This window comes from Molothrus aeneus, chromosome 13 (genome assembly GCF_037042795.1).
Source record: "Molothrus aeneus isolate 106 chromosome 13, BPBGC_Maene_1.0, whole genome shotgun sequence".
NCBI classification, from domain to species: Eukaryota; Metazoa; Chordata; class Aves; order Passeriformes; family Icteridae; genus Molothrus; species Molothrus aeneus.
The window spans coordinates 3364735-3387023 of NC_089658.1; the positions used below are offsets into that span (position 1 = coordinate 3364735).

Sequence of the window (22289 nt, forward strand, 5' to 3'; positions counted from 1 at the left end):
GATGGGATCCTGGGGTTAGGAAAGCCTCCCCTTGGCCAGCCTAACCCTGTCTGTGCTGGGGTGGGATCTGATCCAGGGGCTGGGAAAACCTGACCCTCTCTGGGATGGGATGGGATGGGATGGGATGGGATGGGATGGGATCCTGAGGCTGGGAAAGCCTCCCGTTTGCCCAGCCTGACCCTGTGTGTGCCCACAGGGGTGCTGTTTGCCCAGAAGCCCGTGGTGCAGCTCCTGGCCGGCTCGGGCACGCAGAGCTCGTGCAGCAGCAGCTCCAGCAGCTCCAGCAGCAGCTCCAGCAGCTCCCACTGCTCCCCCAGCCCTACCTCATCGCGGGGCACGCCCGGCGCAGAGCCCTCCACCAGCTGGTCCCTGTGACGGGCACTGCCCAGGAGTGCACACATACCTCACCTCAAAGAACCTGCTCTCGTGGCTGCACAGCACCTGGAGGATGATGATGATGATGGTGGTGGTGGTGGTGGTGGTGAAACCTTTCCATGCCAGCGAGTTTTCCTTCATCGTCTCTTTGTCCAGCCTTTTTTTGGCTTTGTTCCCCCCCCTTTCCTTCCTCCCTTTTGCTCTTTGGTTCCTCCTCCTCCTCTTCCTTGCAGGGTGTGTGCTGTGCCCATGGAGGGGGGGCACACCTGGCGTTTCTCAATCAGGGATGGCTCTGGGGCCACAGCTCCTGGCCAGGATGTCACCAGGGCAGGGAAAGGGCCAGGACTGGGGCGGGGAGCCCTGGTTCTGCTGGGAACCCTGGTTCTGCTGGAGTCTGGTTCTCCTGGAACCCTGGTTCTAGAACCCTGGTTCTGCTGGGAATCCTGGTTCTGCTGGGAACTCTGGTTCTGGAGCCCTGGTTCTCCAGGAACCCTGGTTCTGCTGGAGCCCTGATTCTCCATGAGCCCTGGTTCTGGAGCCCCAGTTCTGCTGGGAACCCTGGTTCTGCTGGAGCCCTGGTTCTCCTGGAATCCTAGTTCTGCAGGGAGCCCTGGTTCTGCTGGAACCAGGGGCCACCAGGGCTCTTCCCACCCACAACTCCGTGTTTTGACAATCCTGAGAGCCAGGGGGTGCCTGGCCCTGTGTTCCCATGGCAATCTGCTCATGTCCCTTCCTGCTGTGTCCCCATGTCCTCAGGGGAGGCTCCTGAGCCTCCCTCCTGTCCTCTCCACGGTTCTGGCACCATCAGCTGCTTGGTTCTGGCTGCTGCCACCTCACCCCTCGAGTCCTGAGTGTCCCTGAAGGTCCCTGAGGAGTGACACAGGGCCTGGGCATGCTGGGGTTCCACGTCCCCCCCTGTGTCCCCATAGCAGGGTCCCTCAGGTTGGTGCAGGCTCCTTGGAGCAGCTCTGGGAGCTCTGCAGGGCCGCGTGCTGGGCACAGGGCTGCAGGTGGGGTGGGTAATATGGGCATCTGGGGCTCTGCCCAAACCGCCTGCCATGGTACCTGAGCAGGGCAGGGAGGGGCAGAGCCCAGGGAATCCAGCCCTTCCTGGCCCTGGCTGGAAGCAGAGCTCCCTGTGAATCAGCTGCTCAGGTGGCCTGGTGCTGTCCCCCTGCCCCTGTGGCCTGTCCCCATGCCCTGCCCTGGTGCCATCCCTGCCATCCCTCCTGCCCTGGTGATGTCCTCCCCGTGCTGCAGGCCCGGGTCAGGTTTTTTGAGCAGATGAAATACCTCAGCTATGTACTTGTTGGGTTGCTTTTGTTTGTGTTGGGTTGGGTTTTTTTTAACCTCTTCAGGAAGTATTGGCATATCCTATCGCTTTGGGGGTTTTCATAGGTGGGTTTGCTGAATTTGTGTTTGCTTTTATTTCTGTTGGCTTTTAAACGGATCACCAAAGACAGGGAGTTCAGACAAGGCTGAGCAGAGCAGCAGTGGCTTCCCCACCCTCCAGGAGCCCATCCCAGGACAGTGCACGGCAGGACAGCAGGGTGACCCTGCCCCTTGGATCTGTGCGTTGTCCTCGCTGTGCCAGCCCCGGGCTCTGCCCTCCTGCTGCTTCCTGCGCTGTGCTGGGGCTGTTCTGCCCCCGCAGCCCCCAGGGCTCTCTGGGATCAGGAGGTGGGGATGCCCTGCAGGGAGGGAGGGTAAGGGATGCTGCTCCGGGTGTCCCCAGCTGCTCTTAGAGGGAGCAGGGGAAGCCGGCCTGACCTGCGGGCTCCTTTCATCCTCACAGACTCCCAGAGGATTTTCCAGCCTCTGGGACTCAGATGATTTTTTTTCCCTTTTTTTTTGGGTTTTCTTTTGGTTGTTTTATTTTATTCTTGGGTGGGGTTGGGCTGTTTCCTCTGAGTGGGACTGGGGCACTTTCTGCTTTTCCCTCTGCTCTGCTCCCTGGCCCCGGGGGAGCAGAGGCTGCTCCGGGGTGGGGCTGCTTTGTCTCACTTGCTAACGTTGTGTTTTCTTGCACAGAAAGGCACTCGAATCACTGAACTGCTTGGACACTACTAGAGTATTAATGTTTATAAGCTTTACTCAACCTAGACTGGAACTAGCCAGGGACTAACAGATTGTTTTGTATCCAATTCAGGGAAAGAATCAGGTCGGGAAGCGTAACAGATACCTCAGTTAAATAAGCTGCAACAATAAACCGGTCCTTTTCCCAGCCCGGGGTGACAAGGACCATCCAGACTGTGAAGAGTTTAACCCTTTCCCTCAGCCTGGCTTTGGCCCTGGCAGCCTGAGCTGCGGGTCTCCTGCTGAGCTGCCAGGCTTTGGGTGCAGGGGGTGCTGGAAACCAGCAGCAGAGCGGGGGGGAGGCCGAGCGGGGCGGCCCCGTGTCGTACTCAGGGTTTGATGCTGCCGGCAGGACGTTCCCGATGGATGATGGGCAGTGCTCCATCCTCCCCCAGCTCCTCACACCAGCCCAACAGCCCCGGGCAGCCCCCAGCTCGCTCCCCCGGCGCTTCCAGCGGGGCAGAGCGAGCCGAGCCTGCCCCGGGGCTGCGGGCAAGGCGGGAGGGCGGGCGGGCCGAGGGGAGGCTGCTGTGCCTGCCCCTTGCCAGGGGACTGCGGTCAGATGTTCTCTCCAAACAGCTGCAGCAGCCTTGCTAACTAGTTTTCTTACCTATTTAAAAGAGAAAAAAAAATAATAAAATAAGTAAATAAAAACAAATGTGATAGCCTAGGCGGTGGATAAATACCTCAACGTCTCCTTCCAACAAGTGTCTGTATATGTTGTTGTTGGGTTTTTTCTATCTTACAGGTTATCTGAATGTTTATATTCCAATAAACTTCTACCTCTTCACACCGTGACCCCCACGCCTGCTTTGTGCCCCTGGCTGGCTCCCTCAGGGTAAAGAAGTCCCAGAGGCTGGGCTGTGTCCTGAGGGTAAAGAATTCCCAGCTATTCCCAGAGAACTGGGCTATGTCCTGAGGGTAAAGAATTCCTAGATATTCCTGGAGGCTGGGCTGTGAGGGTAAAGAATTCTCAGATATTCCCAGAGGCTGGGCTGTGTCCTTGCAGGGGCTCTGAGGGTAAAGCATTCCCAGCTATTCCTAGAGAACTGGGCTGTGTCCTGAGGGCACTGAGGGTAAAAAATTCCCAGTTATTCCCACAGGTTGGGCTGTGTCCTTGCAGGGGCTCTGAGGGTAACAGAATTCCCAGCTATTCCCAGAGAACTGGGCTGTGTCCTGAGGGTAAAGAATTCCCAGCTATTCCCAGAAGCTGGGCTGTGTCCTTGCAGGGTCTTTGAGGGTAAAGAATTCCCAGTTATTCTTAGAGGCTGGGCTGTGTCCTGAGGGTAAAGAATTCCCAGATATTCCAAGAGGCTGGGCTGTGAGAGTAAAAAATTTCCAGATATTCCCAGAGGCTGTGTCCTTGCAGGGTCTTTGAGGGTAAAAAATTCCCAGTTATTCCCACAGGTTGGGCTGTGTCCTTGCAGGGTCTCTGAGGGTAAAGAATTCCCAGGTATTCCCAGAGAACTGGGCTGTGTCCTTGCAGGGGCCCTGAGCTCCCAGTTTGGAGCTGGCCCGGGCTGGAACGCTGGCGCTTCCAGGCTGGATTCTGACGGGAGCCGCCCGGGATCTCCTGTCCCAGGTGTCGCCGGAGCTGTCGCCGCCCTGTCCTGTCACTCTTGCGCCGAGAATGACACAGGAACGGGCGGGAGGCGGTGTTGTAGAAGAAGCAAAGGAAAGTTTTATTCAAGAGAACCGCGTGGTTTTTATGGAGTGATACGATCGATTCAATTTGATCGGTTACTTCACAAAAACACCTTCCTCACACACCGTCCTTGAGAATAAGAGAAAGAGAAGTAGAAAACACCACCTGCAGATTGTTTGTACTTAACAAGTTATCACATCCTTACAGCTCCCTGAAAGGTCTCCCAAGCCGCTGTGAGAAATGCTCGCTGTTTCTCTGTCCCGTGGCATCCCCAGCTGTCCCTTACCCATCTCCCAAATCCCTTCTCTGTCACCGCCTGCTCCCCACGAACAGCTCCTCCAACGCCTCCCCGCTGTTTGCACAGCACCCGCCGCTGCTTTTCCACTCATTGAACCAGTTGTGCACGGCAGGCAGCCCTTCCCAGTCCCTCCCGTGCCAGCCTTGCCCGTGCCCCGTGCCCGCATTTGCCTTGGCCGGGTGCCGGTGAGGGCACGGAGCCCTTGACCTTCCTCATCCTCACCCCGTGGAAGCAGAACCGCTGCCCTGCCCTCATTGCCCAGCTGCAGGTGAGCTCCCCGGGCTGGGCTCCCAGCCTATCCCAGCCCCGGGCCCCCATCCCCTCCCCTCCTGCCTCCGGCTCTCCCAGCCCCGGCTTTTCCCTTGGCAGCGCGGCTCCAGGACTCCCCCGATGCCCGGAGCAGGTAAGGTGGGGTCCCCGCGGGGTTTGGATGTCCCCCGGCCCCGGCGGGCTCAGCTCAGCTCAGCTAAGCCGGGCTCAGCCGAGAAGCGGCTCCGTGGTGCTCAGCCCAAGCCCGGCAGTCCCTGCCCGGTGGAGCTGGGCCCCGCAGGGGATCCTGGAGCCCCGCATCCCGGAGGTGCGGTGCACATGGGCACCCCAGCCCTGCCGGTGTCCGTGTGTCCGTGCGCCCGGGCCGGACACGCTCCGGCCCTCCCAACCCGCCGTCCCGGGGCTGGACGGCCGCGGGCTCGGCAGGCGCTGTTTGGGCTGGAATACAATCCCTGGAGGGAAATTCCAGGCAGCCCCGTCCCCTCCATCCCTCCCTAAATGCCGCCATTCAGCTCATCCCGGCCAGCACCCGGCTCCGAACAAACAACAAAGGGCTGCGGGGAGCCCAGGGCGGATTAAGGCACCTGGGCAGGGCGGCCCGGCCCCGCGGGGTGAGACAATGCCCGCTTTTCTCCTTCCAACATCCCCATCCCTTCATGGACCCGCTCAGGCTCTGGCACAGCTTCATCCCGGCCCTGTTCTCCTTAATCCCTCGCTCCAGTGCTGGAAGCGAAGCCAGCTCTGGGCACAGGGAGGTTTTCTGCTAGCACAGCCGTACAGATGCCACCTCTGAAATTCAGGAACTAAATTCCAAAGGAGTTTCATCCCTCGTGTGCAAGAGTTGCTTTCCTGTTCCCTAAATGCCCAGTGTGAAGGGATGCCCTCCTTCCAGGGAGCCCAAAACCCCACGGGCATCCCTGCAGGGAGGGACAAAATCCAGCTCATCACCTCTCAGGGGGGAGGTTCCCCTCTTTGGGACCGGGCTTGGCTTGTCTCAGCCCTCAGGGGCCGGTGCCGCTTTGAATCCAGCCCGGACACCCCAAATCCCTGCAGGTGCTCCCTGTGAGCCCCCACCAGCGCCCGAGCTGGGTCAGCCTGGCACGGCGCTGATAACCACCCGCTTCCAGGGCCCTTATCACGGCCGGGCTGGGGCCGCCTTTGTTTCACCCCGGCCAGTGTCAGGCTGCCCGAGCGCGGCTCCTGTCCCACCTGCTGCCTTTGGGATGTCACAGCTCAATCCCGGCTGACAGAGAGCGGGGAGGGAGCCCCGGGCAGGGGGCACCGGGCAGGGGGCACCGGGCTGGCCTCAGCTGCCGCAGCCCCCGGGGAGAGCCGCGCTGGCTCGGCCGCGCTCACCGTGCCCGTCTCTCTCTCTCTCTCTCTCTCTCTCTCTCTCTCTCTCTCTCTCTCTCTCTCTCTCTCTCTCTCTCTCTCTCTCTCTCTCTCTCTCTCTCTCTCTCTCTCTCTCCAGCGCACCTGCAGCTCTCCCCCGGCACGGGGCTGTCCCTCCTCTTCCTCGGCGTCCTCCTGGGCTGTGCCATGTGCTGGTGGCACCGCCGGCGCCCGGGCCGCCCCCTGGGCCGGCAGCGAGTGGAGCTGGGGGTGGCTCTGCCCGCGGCCACGGTGCCGGTGCCCATCCAGCAGCGGGGCGAGGAGCTGACGGGAGAGGCGCCGGGGACCCGGGCCAAGGAGATTTCCCCGGCACCGCCGGCACCCCGAGGGGGCTCTCCCCACGGCAGAGCGTCCCTGCCCAGCCTCCCCTTCCTCCCGCAGCTGGCGGGGCTGTGGCAGCGCCGCTGCACCATGGCCAGCACCAAACTCCGCTGCAGCGAGCGGAGTCCGCTGGTCCCCGCCGCCCCACCGCGCTCCGGGCAGCGTCCCCGGCTCCACTGCGAGCTGCGCTACTCCCTGCCCGAGGCCACCCTCACCGTCACCATCCTCGGCGTGTCGCAGCTGCCCCGGGGCCAGCAGGGCTCCCGCGTCAAGGTGTCCCTGGTGCCGCCGTCCCGCCGCGGGTCCGTGCGCCGCAGGAGCCTCCGCCGGCAGCCGCGGCGCTGCCGCTTCGGCCCGTACGGCCCGGAGGAGCTGGGCAGCTGCACCCTGCGCTTTGCTGTCTACGCCAGGTCACGGAGCCTCCAGGAGTCCTTCGTGGGCGAGGTCCTGTTCCCCTGCGCTGAGGCCTCCTGGGACCCCCGCGCCCCCTCCAGCTACTCCTGGGAGCTGGCGAGCACCAAAACCAAGCTCAGCAAGGTCAGCACGGCAGCGGTTTCAGTGCTCGGGCTGAGTTTTGTCTGATCTCAGAGCCCTGGAACTGCAGGGGCAGAGGCAGAGCCTCCTCCAGGCAGCACCGGGAGCCCCGGGGAGTGTCCATGGCAGTGCAAGCCCCGGGCTTGCCTTCCTCACTGGGGGCTTTGCACCTCATCCTCAGGGGGTGCTGGGGTGGAAAGGGCAAACAGAGCTGGCAGCATCCCTGCAGCGCTGGTGGGCACCAAACCCACCCGGCTGCCCCATTCCTGCCCAGCCCCGACCCTGCTGGGGGAGGAGCAGCACCGGGATGGAAGGGCTGGAACTGGAGGGGCTGGAGGAGGCTGGAGCTGGAAGGATTTGGACGTGAAAGGACATGGTGGGGTCAGAGCTGGAAGGACTGGGTGAGGTTGGAACTGGAAGGATACGATGAGGTTGAAGCTGGAAGGGCGGGATGGGGTCGGAGGTGGAAGAACACAATGAGGTGAGAGGTGGAAGGGCTGGATGAGGTTGGAGCTGGAAGGGCTGGATAAAGTTAGAGCTGGAAGGACTGGGTGAGGTCAGAGTTGGAAGGACATGACAAGGTCAGAGCTGGAAAGGCTGGATGGGGTGGGAGGTAGAAGGACATGATGAGGTCAGAGGTGGAAGGGCTGGATGAGGTTGGAGCTGGAAGGGCTGTGTGAGGTTGGAGCTGGAAGGGCTGTGTGAGGTTGGAGGCTGAAGGGTTGGGTGGCTGGGTAAGTTCAGAAGAGGTTTCACAGCATCCCCTGCTCTCTGTGCCGTTCCAGCACCGCAGTGCCCCCAGCCTGAGCTGCAGCGTGCTCTCCTCGCCCCCCAGGCCCCTGGGGCAGCTCCTGCTGCTGCTGCAGCTGCAGCCCCCAGCCGGGCGCATCAAGGTGCTGCTGCGCAAGGCCCAGGCTCTGGGCCGGCTCTCCTGCATGCCAGGCACCCCAGGTAGGGCACTGCTTTCCAGAAGGGAGGGGCAGGTGAGGAGGTCTCATCTCAGGAGAGAGGTGAGCTCTGTGCTCTCCCATCAGGAGATGCACAGGATCTCTGTGCTCTCAGGAGCTCTGTGCTCTCAGGAGCTCTGTGCTCTCCCCACAGCTCCACAGAGCCTCACGAGGGTCCTGCAGCCCCCCAAGCACCACTTAGGAGCTGCCAGCCTCCTTCCCTGGAGTGTGCCCCTCTCTCCAGGGCTCTGTCCCCATTTCCAGGCCACTACGTCATCGTCCACCTGCACCACGAGGGCCACATCATCGACACCAAGGAGACCAAGTCCGTCAGCGGCTACAGCCCCGTGTGGAACACGCCCTTCCTCTTCACCCTCCCCGCTGGGGACATCCAGCAGCAGCAGCTGGCCTTGGAGTTCGTTGTCATGCAGGTGAGGTGACCAGGCTGAGGAGGTGACCAGGCTCAGGAGGTGACCTGGCTCACCCCTGCTCAGCCCCTGCAGGAGCCGATTCTGGGCTGGGACGGCTCCTGTGGGGAGAAGGGAAGGCCACCAGCCGTGTCCCCTGTCCTGTGCTGCCCCAGGCTCGGCTCCATGGCCGTGGCTCAGTGCTGGGCCGTGTCCAGGTGGGGCCAGGGGTGCCACACTGGAGGGACATGTGCAGCCAGGCACCGCTGGAGTCGGAGCGCTGGCACTGCATCCAGCCCAGACCCTGATCCTGGCCCGGGACTCACAGTGAGCCAAGGGCGTCCCCGAGCTGGGCACAGGGGAGGTGACACCCCCACGCCACTGGGGGGAAGGCCAGGTGCCATCTCCAGGGCTGGAGATCACTGGAGGTCAGCACAAGCCCATCCCAAAGGGCTCCGGAGGGGACTGAGCCCATCCGAGGTGGCCCCAGCCTCGGGGGAGGAGAGGAGCTTTGTCTGCTCCATCCACTGTCTGCACCTGGAACCTGGGCTGTGGAGGAGCCCGGCGGGACAAGGATCCAGCTGGGACCCCTGTGGCCACCACAGTGGTGGCATCTCCTGTGTGGAGGAGCCAGGAGGGACCAGCACCCAGCTGGGATCCCTGTGGCCACCACAGTGGTGGCATCTCCTGTGTGGAGGAGCCAGGAGGGACCAGCACCCAGCTGGGATCCCTGTGGCCACCACAGTGGTGGCATCTCCTGTCCCTTCCACCCTTGCTCCACCCCATCTACTGCCCTTTCCACCCCACCTGAGCAGACCCAGAAGGACATGCCAATGCCACCCGGTGATAAAGGTGTCCATCGGCATTTTTAATTGATTGCTGGCCCTAATTAGTGCTTGATAAATAAATAAATAAAGGGGTTGGGAATGATCACGTGTGTGGAGCTCTCTCTCTTGCCCATGGGCCACCACAGTGAAGACCATGGGAGGATCACCATGGGGAGGAAGGCTGTGGCCAGGGTTGTCACTGTGGGGGTCATCATGGTGAAGGTCATCATGGTGAGGATGACCATGGTGAGGAAGGCCCTGTGGTGAGGAAGGCCTGCACTAAGATAAGCCGTGATGAGGAAGACCACAGTGAGGCAGATGAAGAAGGGAAGAAGACCATGCTGAGGGAGAGGCTGGCCATGGTGAAGACAGGCTCTGGTGAGGAAGGTCATGGTGAGGCAGACTGTGAGGAAGAACCAGACCCTGGCGAGGAAGGCTGTGTAAAAGGTAAGGATGGCCATGGGGAGGAAGGCTGTGGTGAGGATGGCCCTGACCACCACAGTGGGTCAGAGCATGGGGAGGAAGGCACGCTGAGGGTGAGGATGGTCGTGGTGATGGATGACCATGGTGAGGAGTCCCACAGGGAGGAAGCCATGCTGAGGATGAGGATGCCCATGGTGAGGAGTCCCATGGAGAGGAACCCATGCTGAGGGTGAGGATGACCATGGTGAAGATGACCATGGTGAGGAAGCTGTGCTGAAGGTGAGGATGGCCATGATGAGGATGACCATGGCCATGGTTAGGATGACCATGGTGAGCAGTCTCAAGGGGAGGAAGCCATGCCGAGGGTGAGGATGGTGGCGGTGATGAAGCACAGGCTGACGCGGACCCAGACCGCTTCCACCTCTCCCTCTCCTGCCAGCGCCGGCTTAACCCGTGCCGTCCCCTCAGCGCGGTGCCGCCCCGGCCGCGGCTCCGAGGCGGGCCCGGCCCGGCGGGGCGGGTTTAACCCCGGCCGGGAAGCGGAAGCGGCGGCGCTGCGGGGCCGCAGGGGCCGGGCCGGGCCGGGCTGCACCCGCCGAGCGCGGCCGCAGCGGCAGCGGTGAGGCCGGGCACACACCGGGCACACACCGGGCACACACGGAGGGAGGGGACGCGAGGGCGGCGGGCGCGGAGCGGGTAACGGCCCCGTATCCGCCGGGCCCACGGGCAGCCCCGCCGGGCTGGGCCGGGCCGGCTGCCGGGGCTCCGGGGCCAGCGGCCTGAGCCCGCCGTGCTCCCGTCCCGCAGATGCATCACTGCAGGAGGCTGCGGTCCCCGGAGCAGGACGGCGAGCCGGGGCACCGCTGGAAGCGGCGGCGGTCGCGGAGCCGGGAGTGTGAGGGCAGGCTGCGCTACCCGCCCCGCAGGGAGCTCGCCCGCAGATCGCGCTCCAGGAGGTGAGCGCTGCCCCAAAAACCCTGCTGAGCTCGGCTCCGGCTGCTGATGGAAACCCCTAAACCCCGGGGGTGGAAGGGAAGGGTTTACTTGTCTGTCTGTCCGTCTGTGTGTGTGTGTGCTGTGTGTGCTTTCCCTGGCTCTTCACCCTTCCCGAAGTTCTCCCCGAAGCCGTGGCTGCGGTGTTGAGGAGCAGCCGCCTGCCCTGGAATCACGTTTCCATGCTGCGCAGGCATTAAAGGCTTTCCTGACAGCCCGCTTCTCTCTGACAGGATTAAACCCGGGTTTAAAGCGGCCGCGCTCCTCCCTCGCCTCCGAAAGGATCCCAGCTGAAGGATCCAGCTGCTAACCCATCCCTCCTGCTTCGCTTCGGGATTTTACCTTTGGTCCTCTCTTTGTCCGGCCTTTCCGCAGGGACAGTTCGGGGCTGGGAGCGGGACAGGGCCTCTGATGAGGGGAGGGTTCTGGAACAGCGGCCGGAGCCGCTGGGGCTGCTGTGGCTCCACTGGTTGGACTGGGCAGGTGCAGCCAGGCAGGAGCTGAGCTCATCTTTAAATTCCTGAAATGCTCTCCAGATTAATTTCTCTCCCCAGCCAGGCTTTTGTTTACTTGAAGGAGGTGGCTTGTGAAATAGAGCTGGCACACTTTTTCCCTTTTTTGTTTCCATCTGATGGGTAATTTGGAGCAGATTTGGATGAAAGCAGGCTTTTGTTGGGTGAAAACAGCCTTGTCCCTTCAGTGTCAGCCTCTTTGAGGTGACCTGAGTCCTTCAGGTTTATTATTATTATTTCTGTTTCCTGTGTGCCCCCAAAGCACATGAGGAGTGTCTGGGCAGGTGCTGGACAGAGCTGTGGGTTGTGTTTGGGTACTTCAGCAGTGACCAAGAGCCACGGCTGCCCTGGCACAGTCTGGAATTTTACCCACTCTGGGATGCCCCCCCAGTGGCCCATGAGGCTGCCAGCAGCAGAGCTGGTTGTTGGCAGGGCAGGGAGGCGCAAACAGCAGAAATTCCCATTTCCAGGCTGAAGGTCTTGGCTGAAGCTGTTGCTGGGTGGTGGCACCGACCTGGGGTTATCACCGGGGAGCCAAAGCTCTGCTTTCATTTCAAATTGCAACATCTTCTACCTAGAACACAGCTCCCTTCTCAAGGGGGTGTGAAGCAAGCCTCCAGTGAAATCTGCTGGGGAAAGCACTCGTGTTTTGGGGGCAGAAGCAGGGAGAGCTGGCCTCATCACTGGGGTGCCCACAGTGTGCCCAAAACCTCCTGTGGGTCAATGCCTGCACAACTGAGCTGGGTCTGGGCTCTCCTGGCCCCTCCTGGTGCAGAGTTTGCCCATTGTGTCCTGGGAGGTTGTTGCTCCCGGAGCAGGAGCTTGGGGACAGATTTTGCTTCTGGCTCCTGCTGATGATCCATGGAGCTGCTCTGTGTGTGCACACCGAGGGCTTGGAGCCCTGGGACCTCCTGTCCCCCTGGGGTGACAACCAGAGCAGGCCCTGCTGCTGCTCCTCGTTTGGGTAAGAGCTAATGAGACACGTCCCCCAGGGAGGAGGAGCAGTGACAAACACCTGTGTGTGGTGGCACAGTGGCTCAGGTGACGTGGAATTGTGGAGTGTTGGAAGGGACCTTAAAGCCCATCCAGAGCCACCCGCTGCCATGGCAGGGACACCTTCCACTGTCCCAGGCTGCTCCCAGCCCTGTCCAGCCTGGCCCTGGGCACTGCCAGGGATCCAGGGGTGCACAGCAAGGCAGCCCAGCTGGAGCTCTCTCTCTCTCAGAGTGTGGTTTTCCCCCAGCTCCTTAAAATGTGGCCCTGCCTCAGTGTTTTCTCTCCAGAACTCCTCCCCAGTGGTCAGGGTGTGAGGTGCAGAAAGGTTTGAAGCTCCTGGCACAGGGAGTGGGAGCAGGAGGGTTTCACCACCCTGGTGGTGACAGGACCCAGGGGGACAGCAGGGAGCTGTGTCAGGGGTGGACGTTAGGAAAAGCTGCTTTTCTCCAGAGAATGAGCTGAACAGGCTGCCCAGGAGATGGGGTGGGATTGTTGGGGTGTCCCTGAGCGTTCCAGAGTCCTCACGCTGCCTTTCCATGACTCAACCTCAGCTATGGGACTATGGGAATAGGATTATCCCTGCGACAGGGAGAAATGATGAGGAGGATTTTATTTTATCAGAAGGCTAATTAATTACTTTATGACACTATATTATTTTACTTTATTATATTTTTTATTTATTATTATTACTTTCTACTATATTATTATAATATGTTACACTATGTTACATTACATCTAAACTGAATCTGCTGGGTACTGAGCTGCTCTTCACTTGCACAGCATCTCATGGCTGTTAGCTGGCAGTCTCCACACACACATACACACACACACACACTTGGCCCTGACAGGCCAAGGAAATTGTCTTGGTTTGGAAAGCCAGGTGTCTGCTAAGGAAGGCAGGAGCCTCGCCTGAAATGGAGAATGTAAACCCTCCCCAGCCCTCTGAATTGCTATAAATTTTTAATTAAGGGGCTCTCAGGTAAAAATATGGGAGCAGGAAATAACAGGTCTTTACTAGGGAAAGAAAAAAAAAAAAAGGATAAAATCAACAATGCAGTGCACTAGAACAACACTGCCAGAGTCAGAACCCAGCCTGACACCCTGTGGGTCAGGGTGCTGGCAGCAGTCCCATTGGAATTGTGGCTCAGCCCTCCTGCAGTGCCAGGTGTGGTTCTGTTGGAGCAGGGGGGGTCCTGTAGAGAAGGATGGATTCTCCTCTGAAGATCCAGTGGAAGGAGAGGCAGCTGCTGTTCCTCTGGGGAATGCAGTGGAGAAGCCGTGCTGGTGTCTCAAAAACCTCTGGATTATATCTGGGTAGGGATGCTTGGCTCCTCCCTCTGGGCGGAGCATCTCCCAATGAGATGTTATAGTTCTTATCATTCATGCAGAGAGGTACAATAGGCTGTTATCGACAGATGTCCCCTCCCCAGGGAGGAGTGATTGTGGTCACTCAAAGAGAGAGATAAGGCAAACTGCCCGCTTGACAAAAGATAATCTGCCATACAGATGGTAATGGAAAACATCTTGCATTGCAATCTGGAACAGAAATAAAACACCATCACTTTGGGTAAACAATCTTTGTCTTGTATTCTGCTTTTGCACAAACACAGGAGCAGCGAATGAGATCAGAATTGTTTTTCCTTTCTCTGAGGTTCAGAGAATATGAATCCCAGAATACCCTTGGGGAAGCTGTGCCTTGCTTTTCTCTGTGGCTGCCCGGGACTGTTCCAGCATTCCCAGCCAGGCTTTAAGGGCGCTGTTTCTGTGCCACAGCCATGAGAGGATGCCCTACCAGCGGCGCTGCCGGCGGGACAGCGATGCCTGCAGGCTGGAGGAGCGCAGCCCGTCCCTGGGGCAGGATTATTGCCCGGCGCGGCCGCGGCCCTGGCGGCGCTCCCGCGGCCGGGGGCAGCACCAGCAGCGGCCCCGGCGCTACCAGCAGCAGCAGCAGCAGCAGCAGCACTGCCGCCGCCGCAGGAGCAGGTCTTGTAGCAGCGCCTCCTCGGTGAGTAGCATCCACTGCGAGCTCAGCTTTAACTGTTCTTGCCTCCTTCCAGCCCCGAGTGCTCTGGTGAGTACCTCGATCCCCGTTGCTGTGTTTGTTGTGAAGTTCTTCCCCCCCATCTGTGTCGTGCTCATGGCTGTGGGTTTTGCCTTGGAGCCTTAATCCGTGAGGGAGCTAAGCCATGTTCTTTAGGGCCAGGGAAGGGATCAGGGAGAGCTTCCAGTGGCACTCACGTGGTGCCTCGGCCCGGGGCCAGCCCTGCTCCCGGGATTCGCTTCTGCTGCAGCTGCTGCTGCTCTGGGGGGTTTGGTGCAGCATTCCTCAGTTTGGCTTCGTGCCTGGATCCCCTTGCAGGTGGGATTGGTCAGCCTGGCTCTCCAGAGCTGATTTTATGCCCTGTCACGAAGTTCCCACCTTCCCAGGGTACACGTGCGTCCTCTTTCCCCGTTCCCACCTGGATTTCAGCTTCCTGCACACTTCACCCTGAAACGCAGCATTCCTTCCCGGGATTAACTGGGAATGTCTGCAGCTGGGTGGGGGCTGGTCCCAGGCATGCCCTGGAAGTGGTGAGAGGTGTCAGAGCCAGCCCTTCAGCTCTTCCCTCCTGTGAGGAGGAGCACTCCCCTCCCACCTGAAATGTGACCACAGCTGAGGGGTGGGCTCTGATCCCAGCAGCTGGATAATCTGCATGGCTGGGAACTTCTGAGCTCCTCCTTTTGGTTCCTCTCCAGCTGACTGTGGCATTGGGGTGTTGAGGGAGCCAGGGCTGTGCTGGGGTGTGTGGTGGTGATGCTGTGCAGGTCTGGCCTGGCAGGAGCTCAGCCCTCCAACACCTCACAGCTGTCCCAGCTCTCCTCCCACCTTCTCCTCTGATTTTTTGGGGAGTTTTGATCTTAGCTCATTATTTTGGACCTTCTGAGGGGGGCAAGGGGCACAGAAGAGAATCCTGCTAGAAGCTCAGGCATGGAAATGTCAAGGTTTCCCTGAGTTCCTTTGGCTGCAGGGATTGTAACTATTTTGGAAGCAGACTAGAACAAGGTGAGGAATTAGGACAGCTCGCTTTGTGGACCCCGGGTCCTTGCAGGAACCTTGGGCTGGTTTTCCAGTAGAAGCTTGCCAGTAGCAGGGTGTGAACATCACCTCAGAGCTTGCCTGAAGTGTTCCCTGGGGATCGATTTACCTGTCCTGTTCCTAAAGCTCTCCCAGTTTCAAAGAGGCCGATGTGCCCCAGCGGGTCTGCGAGCAGCCACGCGGGTTTAGGCTCGGCGTGGCACAAAGTTTCCTTTCAGGAGGGGCAGGGCTGCTTCCCAGCCAGGACAGGACACAGCTCTGGGCAGCTGGAGCTGCATTGCCCGAGGCACAAAGAGCAGGATGCACAGAGGGGAAAAAAACCTGCTACTGTGGCTTCTACTGGGCAGCCTGTCCAAACTGGGCGCTTGCCAGCCCAGAGGTGACGTTGTGCTGGCCAAGGCCTCCTCCTGCCGTGCATCCTCCGTGGGGAACAGAGGATTCCTCCTGCAGCTCCCCACCCTGGAAGAGGAGGGCATTTCCCTGCCCTAGAGGCCGTAGCTAATGAGCCCGAGTTTCCTTGCCGTACCTGTAGCTGTTGATGACTTTTCTGTTTTGAAGTCAGTTCTGTGTCTTGACGTGTCCCTTGCACTATCCCTATCGTTTATATATATGCCGTGTGCCTTATGAAATGCTGGCATCTGGAAAATCCACCCACCGGCGGCCCCGTCGTCCCTGCAACCTTTGACTGCCCGCTCTGGGGGGGTGAGTGCAGAGGAGCCAGCAGAGCAGTAAGCGCAGCAGGAGCGTGGAAGATGACAAGGAAGGTCACCTGGTGTGCAGGATCGGCGATTGGCTTCAAGAGCGATGTACAGCCACCTTTCGTAAAACTTTACCTCTACTTTTACCCCGGGTTAGCCCAGATCTCTCTGGCCTCTACTGGAGGGGTCTCTAGTGGTTCATTTACTGACCATAACTTGCCTGAGGCAGAGGCTTGAGTTGTAAAGAGTGTAGCGGTGACAGACGGTTGTTTTGGTTGCTCTGAGGTTTTGTTGGTGTGAAGTGGCAGGAGCCCAGCTCTGCCCCGGCCCCCCAGGCTCACACCCCCTCCTGTTTTCTCTCCTAGATGAAATCGTGGGCAGCCTCGGTGAAGGCACTTTTGGGAAGGTGGTGGAGTGTGTGGACCACGCCAGGTGGGCTCCTTTCCTTGCATCTGGCCCTTGAGCATCACCAGGTGTGGCACTGCCACCTGGGCTCCATGGGACTGAGTTTGTCACCTTCCACGTGTCACTGCCCTTCTCAGAGCGAGGGGAAAGGGCCTGGCTCCAGAATTTACAGGCTGGTGTGTTAAGGGAAGCATTCTCTCTCTCCTCTCTCCTCTCTTCTCTCTTCTCCTTGTCTATTTTCAGACTAGAGTATTAGAATATTCTGATATTCTAGAATGAAACAGAATATTTGAAAATTCTAATATTCTATTCTATGAATAGAATAGAATAGAATAGAATAGAATAGAATAGAATAGAATAGAATAGAATAGAATAGAATAGAAGAATATCCTGATCAGGAAGGGACCCCAAGGGAAAAGTGGTGGAGTGTGTGGACCATGCCAGGTGGGCTCCTTTCCTTGCATCTGGCCCTTGAGCATCACCAGGTGTGGCACTGCCACCTGGGCTCCATGGGACTGAGTTTGTCACCTGGGCCTGGCTCCAGAATTTACAGGCTGGTGTGTTAAGGGAAGCATTCCATTCCATTAATAGAATAGAATACTAGAATATTATTCTAAGAATATTCTAATATTCTATTCCATGAATAGAATAGAATAGAATAGAATAGAATAGAATAGAATAGAATAGAATAGAATAGAGGAATATCCTGAGCTGGAAGGGACCCATGCCAATCATCAGAAGTGCAGCTCCTGGCCCTGCATGACACCCCAGCAGTCCCACCCTGTGCACTCCTGAGAGCCCCTGAGTCCTGGAGCCTCGGGGCTGTGCCCATTCCCTGGAGCACCTGCTCAGTGCCCAGCACCCTCTGGGGAAGAGCTTCTCCCAGATCTCCAGCTTCTCCCAGATCTCCAGCTTCTCCCAGATCTCCAGCTTTTCCCTGACCCTCCCGGCCCCAGCCCCACGATGGAAGGTTGTTCTGCAGCGAGTTCCTGCTGAGGGGTGTCCCCTGTGACCTCCTAATCTGCCAGGGCACCTCTCCATTGTCCCCTTTCACCTCCCCCGTGGTTACATCTGACCCCTGTGCCCTTCTGAGCCCTGGTGTGGCCCCGAGCCCTGGGCTCAGTTTGCTGCAGGGCTCTGCTGCCTCCCAGGGTGGCCCTGGGGTCACAGAGAGCTGTGTCAGGAGTGTCCCTTGGGAGTGATGGCCAGCAGTGACCTTTCACTAATTGGCAGTGCTAATTAGCCACTGCCCAAGCAGCAAGGAGGGCTGGCAGAGCTTTGTTAGGACCAGTGATGCCTGGATGTGCCTCTCCCTGTGGGCTGAGCACACAGATTCTGTCTCTGACTCCATCCTTGTGGTCTCCTCCCTTCCAGAGGCAAGTCCCAGGTGGCACTGAAAATCATAAAGAACGTTGGGAAGTACAGAGAGGCTGCCAGGCTGGAAATCAACGTCCTGAAGAAAATCAAAGAGAAGGACAAGGAGAACAAGTTGTGAGTTGCCAGTGCCACATCTGGCACACAGAGCAGCACGGGGCTGAGGATGGGGTGAGGGAAACTGGCCCCATTCTTCTGCTGCCCTGTCCCACAGGAGCTGGGGAGCTCTCCCCAAAGGTGGCTTGAAGCACCTCCCTGGGTTGCTGTGCTCCAGAGGCAGCTCTGCTCCCCAGCCACTCCTGAAGTGGCCAGGAACACCAGAAGAGCTGTCCTGAGCATCCCTCAAAGGTGCTTAAGCCCTGCCTCTCTCTCCCTGCACAGCCTGTGCGTCCTCATGTCGGACTGGTTCAACTTCCACGGCCACATGTGCATTGCATTTGAGCTGCTGGGCAAGAACACCTTCGAGTTCCTGAAGGAGAACAACTTCCAGCCCTACCCCCTGCCACAGATCCGGCACATGGCCTACCAGCTGTGCCATGCCCTGAGATGTGAGTGAATGTGGTGGGCTCACAGGGCTCCCAGGATGAGGGAAGAGATGGGAATCTTGGCTCCGTGTTTCAGAAGGCTGATTTATTATTTTATGATAGATATTATATTAAAAGAAAATGATATACTAAAACTATACTAAAAGAATAGAAGAAAGGATTATAAGAAAATTATATACTGAAGAAAATGATATACTAAAACTATACTAAAAGAATAGAAGAAAGGATTTCATCAGAAGGCTTGCAAGGAAAGGAATGGAATGATAATAAAATCTTGTGACTGACCAGAGTCCCAACACAGCTGGACCTGTGATTGGTCATCAAGTAGAAACAACTCACATGAGACCAATCAAAGATGCACCTGTTGCATTCCACAGCAGCAGATAATTATTGGTTTTCTTTTCCTCTGAGGCTTTTCAGCTTCTCAGGAGAAAATTCCTGTCAAAAGGATTTTTCATAAAATATGTCTGTGACAAGTGATCCCCACGGGCTGGGGGGCACTGGCACTGGGCTGGGCTGGGCAGAGCAGTGCCCCTGCTGCTCTCTGGTGCTTAGAGAGGTGTTTTCCTCCTCCCTCTGTGCAGTTCTACATGACAACCAGCTGACTCACACTGACCTCAAGCCAGAAAACATCCTGTTTGTCAACTCGGATTTTGACACTCTGTACAACGAGAACAAGGTGGGTTCTGTCCCAAGGAGCACTGGCTGCACAGGAACAGGCTGCCTTTATCCCTCCCTGCAGAAATTGGATCTCCCCTGCTCTGTCCAGGCCTTCAGAACCTGGGAAGTGGGAACAAGGTGGAAGGCAGAGCTCTTCTTCCTGCTGTGCCTTCCAAAAGCCTTAAGGCTGCCCAGAGTGTTCGGGGATTTTCCACAACACTGCTCTGGGGCTCCTCAGAGCTCCATCCCTGTGAGGAGGTGGAGAGCAGCATTCCTGGAGCTCCACAATTCTATCCCTGTTAGGAGGTGCAGACCAGAGCTCCTGGGGCTCCTCAGAGCTCCACAGCTCCATCCCTGTGAGGAGGTGCAGACCAGAGCTCCTGGGGCTCCTCAGAGCTCCACAGCTCCATCCCTGTGAGGAGGTGCAGACCAGAGCTCCTGGGGCTCCTCAGAGCTCCATCCCTGTGAGGAAGGAGCTCTGGAGGAAGTGCAGAGCAGCACTTTGGGACTTCTCAGAGCTCAGAGCTCCATCCCTGTGAGGAGGCACAGACCAGAGCTCCTGGGGTTCCTCAGAGCCTGGCAATCCATCCCTGTGAGGCACTTTGGGGCTCCTCAGAGCTCCACCCCTGTGAGGAGGAGTAGACCAGCACTCCTGGAGCTCCACAGCTCCATCCCTGTTAGGAGTTGCAGACCAGAGCTCCTGGGGCTCCTCAGAACTCCATCCCTGTGAGGAAGGAGCTCTGGAGGAAATGCAGAGCAGCACTTTGGGACTTCTCAGAGCTCCATCCCTGTGAGGAAGGAGCTCTGGAGGAAATGCAGAGCAGCACTTGGGGTTCCTCAGAGCTCCACAGCTCCATCCCTGTGAGGAGGCACAGCCCAGCACCTGGAGCTCCTCTCCCAGCCCTGCCCTGTGCTTTTCCTGCAGAGCTGTGAGCAGAAGTCCATCCGGAACACGAGCATCCGCGTGGCCGATTTCGGCAGCGCCACCTTCGACCATGAGCACCACACCACCATCGTGGCCACGCGGCACTACCGGCCCCCAGAAGTGATCCTGGGTGAGAACTGCATCTTCTGGGGATGGGAAACCAGCCTGGGAATGCTCCAGCTCTTGGGCAGATCATTTCTAGCTCTGAGTGGATCCCTGTGGTTTCACCAAGGAGGAACGTGGTGGGGGTTGTTGGGTGTGGTGGTGTTCACAGGGGTCCCAGGACAAGAGAGCTTCAGAAGGCTGATTTATTTTTTTATGATATATATTAAAAGAAAATTATATATTAAAACTATATGAAAAGAATAGAAGAAAGGATTTCATCAGAAGGCTAGCAAGGAAAGGAAAAGAATGGAATGATAATAAAATCTTGTGACTTACCAGAGAGTCCAAGACAGCCAGACTGTGATTGGCCATTAATTAAAAACAGCCACATGAGACCAATCACAGATGCACCTGTTGCATTCCACAGCAGCAGGTAATTATTGTTTACATTTTGTTTCTGAGGCCTCTCAGCTTCTCAGGAGAAAAAATCCTAAGGAAAGGATTTTTCATCAAACATGTCTGTGACAGTTGGGAGCACAGAGTTAATTTGGTTTTCTTTGCAGAGCTGGGCTGGGCACAGCCGTGTGATGTCTGGAGCACTGGCTGCATTCTGTTCGAGTATTACCGTGGCTTCACGCTCTTCCAGGTAGGATTCTTGTTCCCTGAGAACCCTTCGTGTCCAGAAGGGCTCAGAATTAGTTGAAGGGGAGGGAAACACAGAGCAAGCACTGAAAATGAGAAGCTGAGTGTGAAAATGAGACCTGGAAAAGGGCTGGTTTGGACAGAGTTTGGATCGTTTCTGGGTTTAGGTTATGTCTGTTGTCTGAGGAGAGGGAAAAGCAAAACATGAAAAGTTGGATAGGACCTGGTGGAATCCTTTCCCCCAGTCCCTGCAGAGGTGACAAACCTTTTGTCATCAGCTCCTCAGGCTCTAAGCCACCACTGCTGTGCTCCTTTGCAGACCCATGAGAACCGAGAGCACCTTGTCATGATGGAGAAGATCCTGGGGCCGCTCCCATCTCACATGGTCCACAAAACTCGGTAAGAGCCTGGTCCTGAGCTCAGCCCAGGCACCACCTCCTGGAAGGGAGGGAGAGCTCCTGCCTGACCCCACCTTCCCCGTGCAGGAAGCAGAAATACTTCCACAATGGCAGCCTGGTGTGGGATGAGAACACGTCCGATGGCAGATACGTCCAGGAGAACTGCAAACCCCTGCGGGTGGGTGCTGCTCCCCTCCTCCCTGGGGCAGGGCATGGGGCTCAGGGCTGGAATTCCCTTTGTGACTGCTTGGTAGGGAGCCCCAGCTCCCATCCACAGGGATCCCGCTCTGGATAGGGCAGGATGGGGATTAGGGAAAGGGGAATGATGTGTTTGGGGTGGGAGGCTGCCCTGGCCCAGGGTTCCAGAGTCCCTGTGGGCATCAGGGCAGTGGGGGATGCTGTATTTGGGATGGGATGCTGTATTTGGGATGGGAGGCTTCCCTAGGGGATGCTGTATTTGGGATGGGAAGCTGCCCCAGGGGATGCTGGCTTTGGGATAGAAAGCAGTCCAGGGGGATGCTGTATTTGGGATGGGAAGCAGCCCTGGGGGATGCTGATTTTGGGATGGGAAGCTGCCCTGGCCCAGGATTCCTGAGTCCCTATGGGTATCAGGGCAGTGGGGGATGCTTTATTTGGGGTGGGAAGCTGCCCTGAGGGATGCTGTATTTGGGATAGAAAGCAGCCCTGTATTTGGGATGGGAGGCTGTATTTGGGGTGGGAGGCAGCCGTGGGGGATGCTGATTTTGGGATAGGAGGCTGTCCTGGGGGATGCTGTATTTGGGATGGGAAGCAGCCCTGGGGGATGCTGTATTTGGGATGGGATGCTGTATTTGGGATGGGAAGCTGCCTTGCCCAGGCAGGGGCTGAGCCCGTGTCCCTGTCCCTTTCAGACATACATGCTGCACGACTCTCTGGAGCATGCTCAGCTCTTTGACCTGATGAGGAGGATGCTGGAATTCGACCCCTCCCAGAGGATCACGTTCTCCGAGGCCCTCCTGCACCCTTTCTTTGCCGGGCTCTCGGCAGAGGAGCGGATGCTGTGCGGGCGCGGCGCCAGCCGGGACCTGAGCAGATGACGGCCGGGATCCCTCAGGATGGATCCCTTGGGATGGATCCCTCTGGGTGGATCCCATGAGATGGATCCCACAGGATGGACCCCACCGGCCTCTGCAGCTCAGCCCCACTCCCCGCCCGAGTCCACAGGGGCTGGGGCACTGCCACAAGGACCCTGGGAGAGGAGGAAGGAAAGCTCTGTTGGAAAGCACAGATTTGTCTATTTATATGTTGTAAAGTTAAAATAAAGTGTTTCTTATTGTTTGATACTTCCCTTGTAGGTGGGTGTAGGGTTATGTTGCCTCTTGTGCAAAGGAAGAGGGAGATGGTGAAAAATCACCTGGAATCAGTGAGGGGGAGTGGCCCGGTGTCTGCCGTGGCAGCAGAAGGTT

General features: G+C 58.1%; 2 protein-coding genes across 4 annotated transcripts in view; both read left to right on the forward strand.

Moving 5' to 3' along the window:
* ARID3B (AT-rich interaction domain 3B) overlaps nucleotides 1-3241 on the forward strand; it is a 30220-nt gene extending 26979 nt beyond the window's left edge. For both annotated transcript variants that reach the window (XM_066559073.1, XM_066559072.1), the window contains exon 9: nucleotides 197-3241. In XM_066559073.1, the coding sequence (XP_066415170.1) occupies nucleotides 197-375 (179 nt within the window). In that variant the 3' untranslated portion in view covers nucleotides 376-3241. The remainder of the gene's footprint in view (nucleotides 1-196) is intronic.
* Nucleotides 3242-10057: 6816 nt separating this feature from the next.
* On the forward strand, nucleotides 10058-22166 carry CLK3 (CDC like kinase 3). Of its 2 annotated transcripts, none has more exons than XM_066558476.1 (13): nucleotides 10058-10134; nucleotides 10323-10471; nucleotides 13790-14087; nucleotides 15805-15898; nucleotides 16156-16222; nucleotides 17570-17686; nucleotides 17951-18117; nucleotides 18699-18793; nucleotides 19700-19829; nucleotides 20368-20450; nucleotides 20766-20845; nucleotides 20932-21022; nucleotides 21735-22166. In XM_066558476.1, exons 2-13 carry the CDS (start codon nucleotides 10323-10325, stop codon nucleotides 21918-21920), a joined length of 1557 nt encoding a protein of 518 aa, XP_066414573.1. In that variant the 5' UTR covers nucleotides 10058-10134; the 3' UTR covers nucleotides 21921-22166. The 2 variants fall into 2 exon arrangements, with proteins under 2 accessions (XP_066414573.1, XP_066414574.1); XM_066558477.1 differs by having other exon boundaries at nucleotides 13790-14021.
* Nucleotides 22167-22289: the final 123 nt, after the last annotated feature.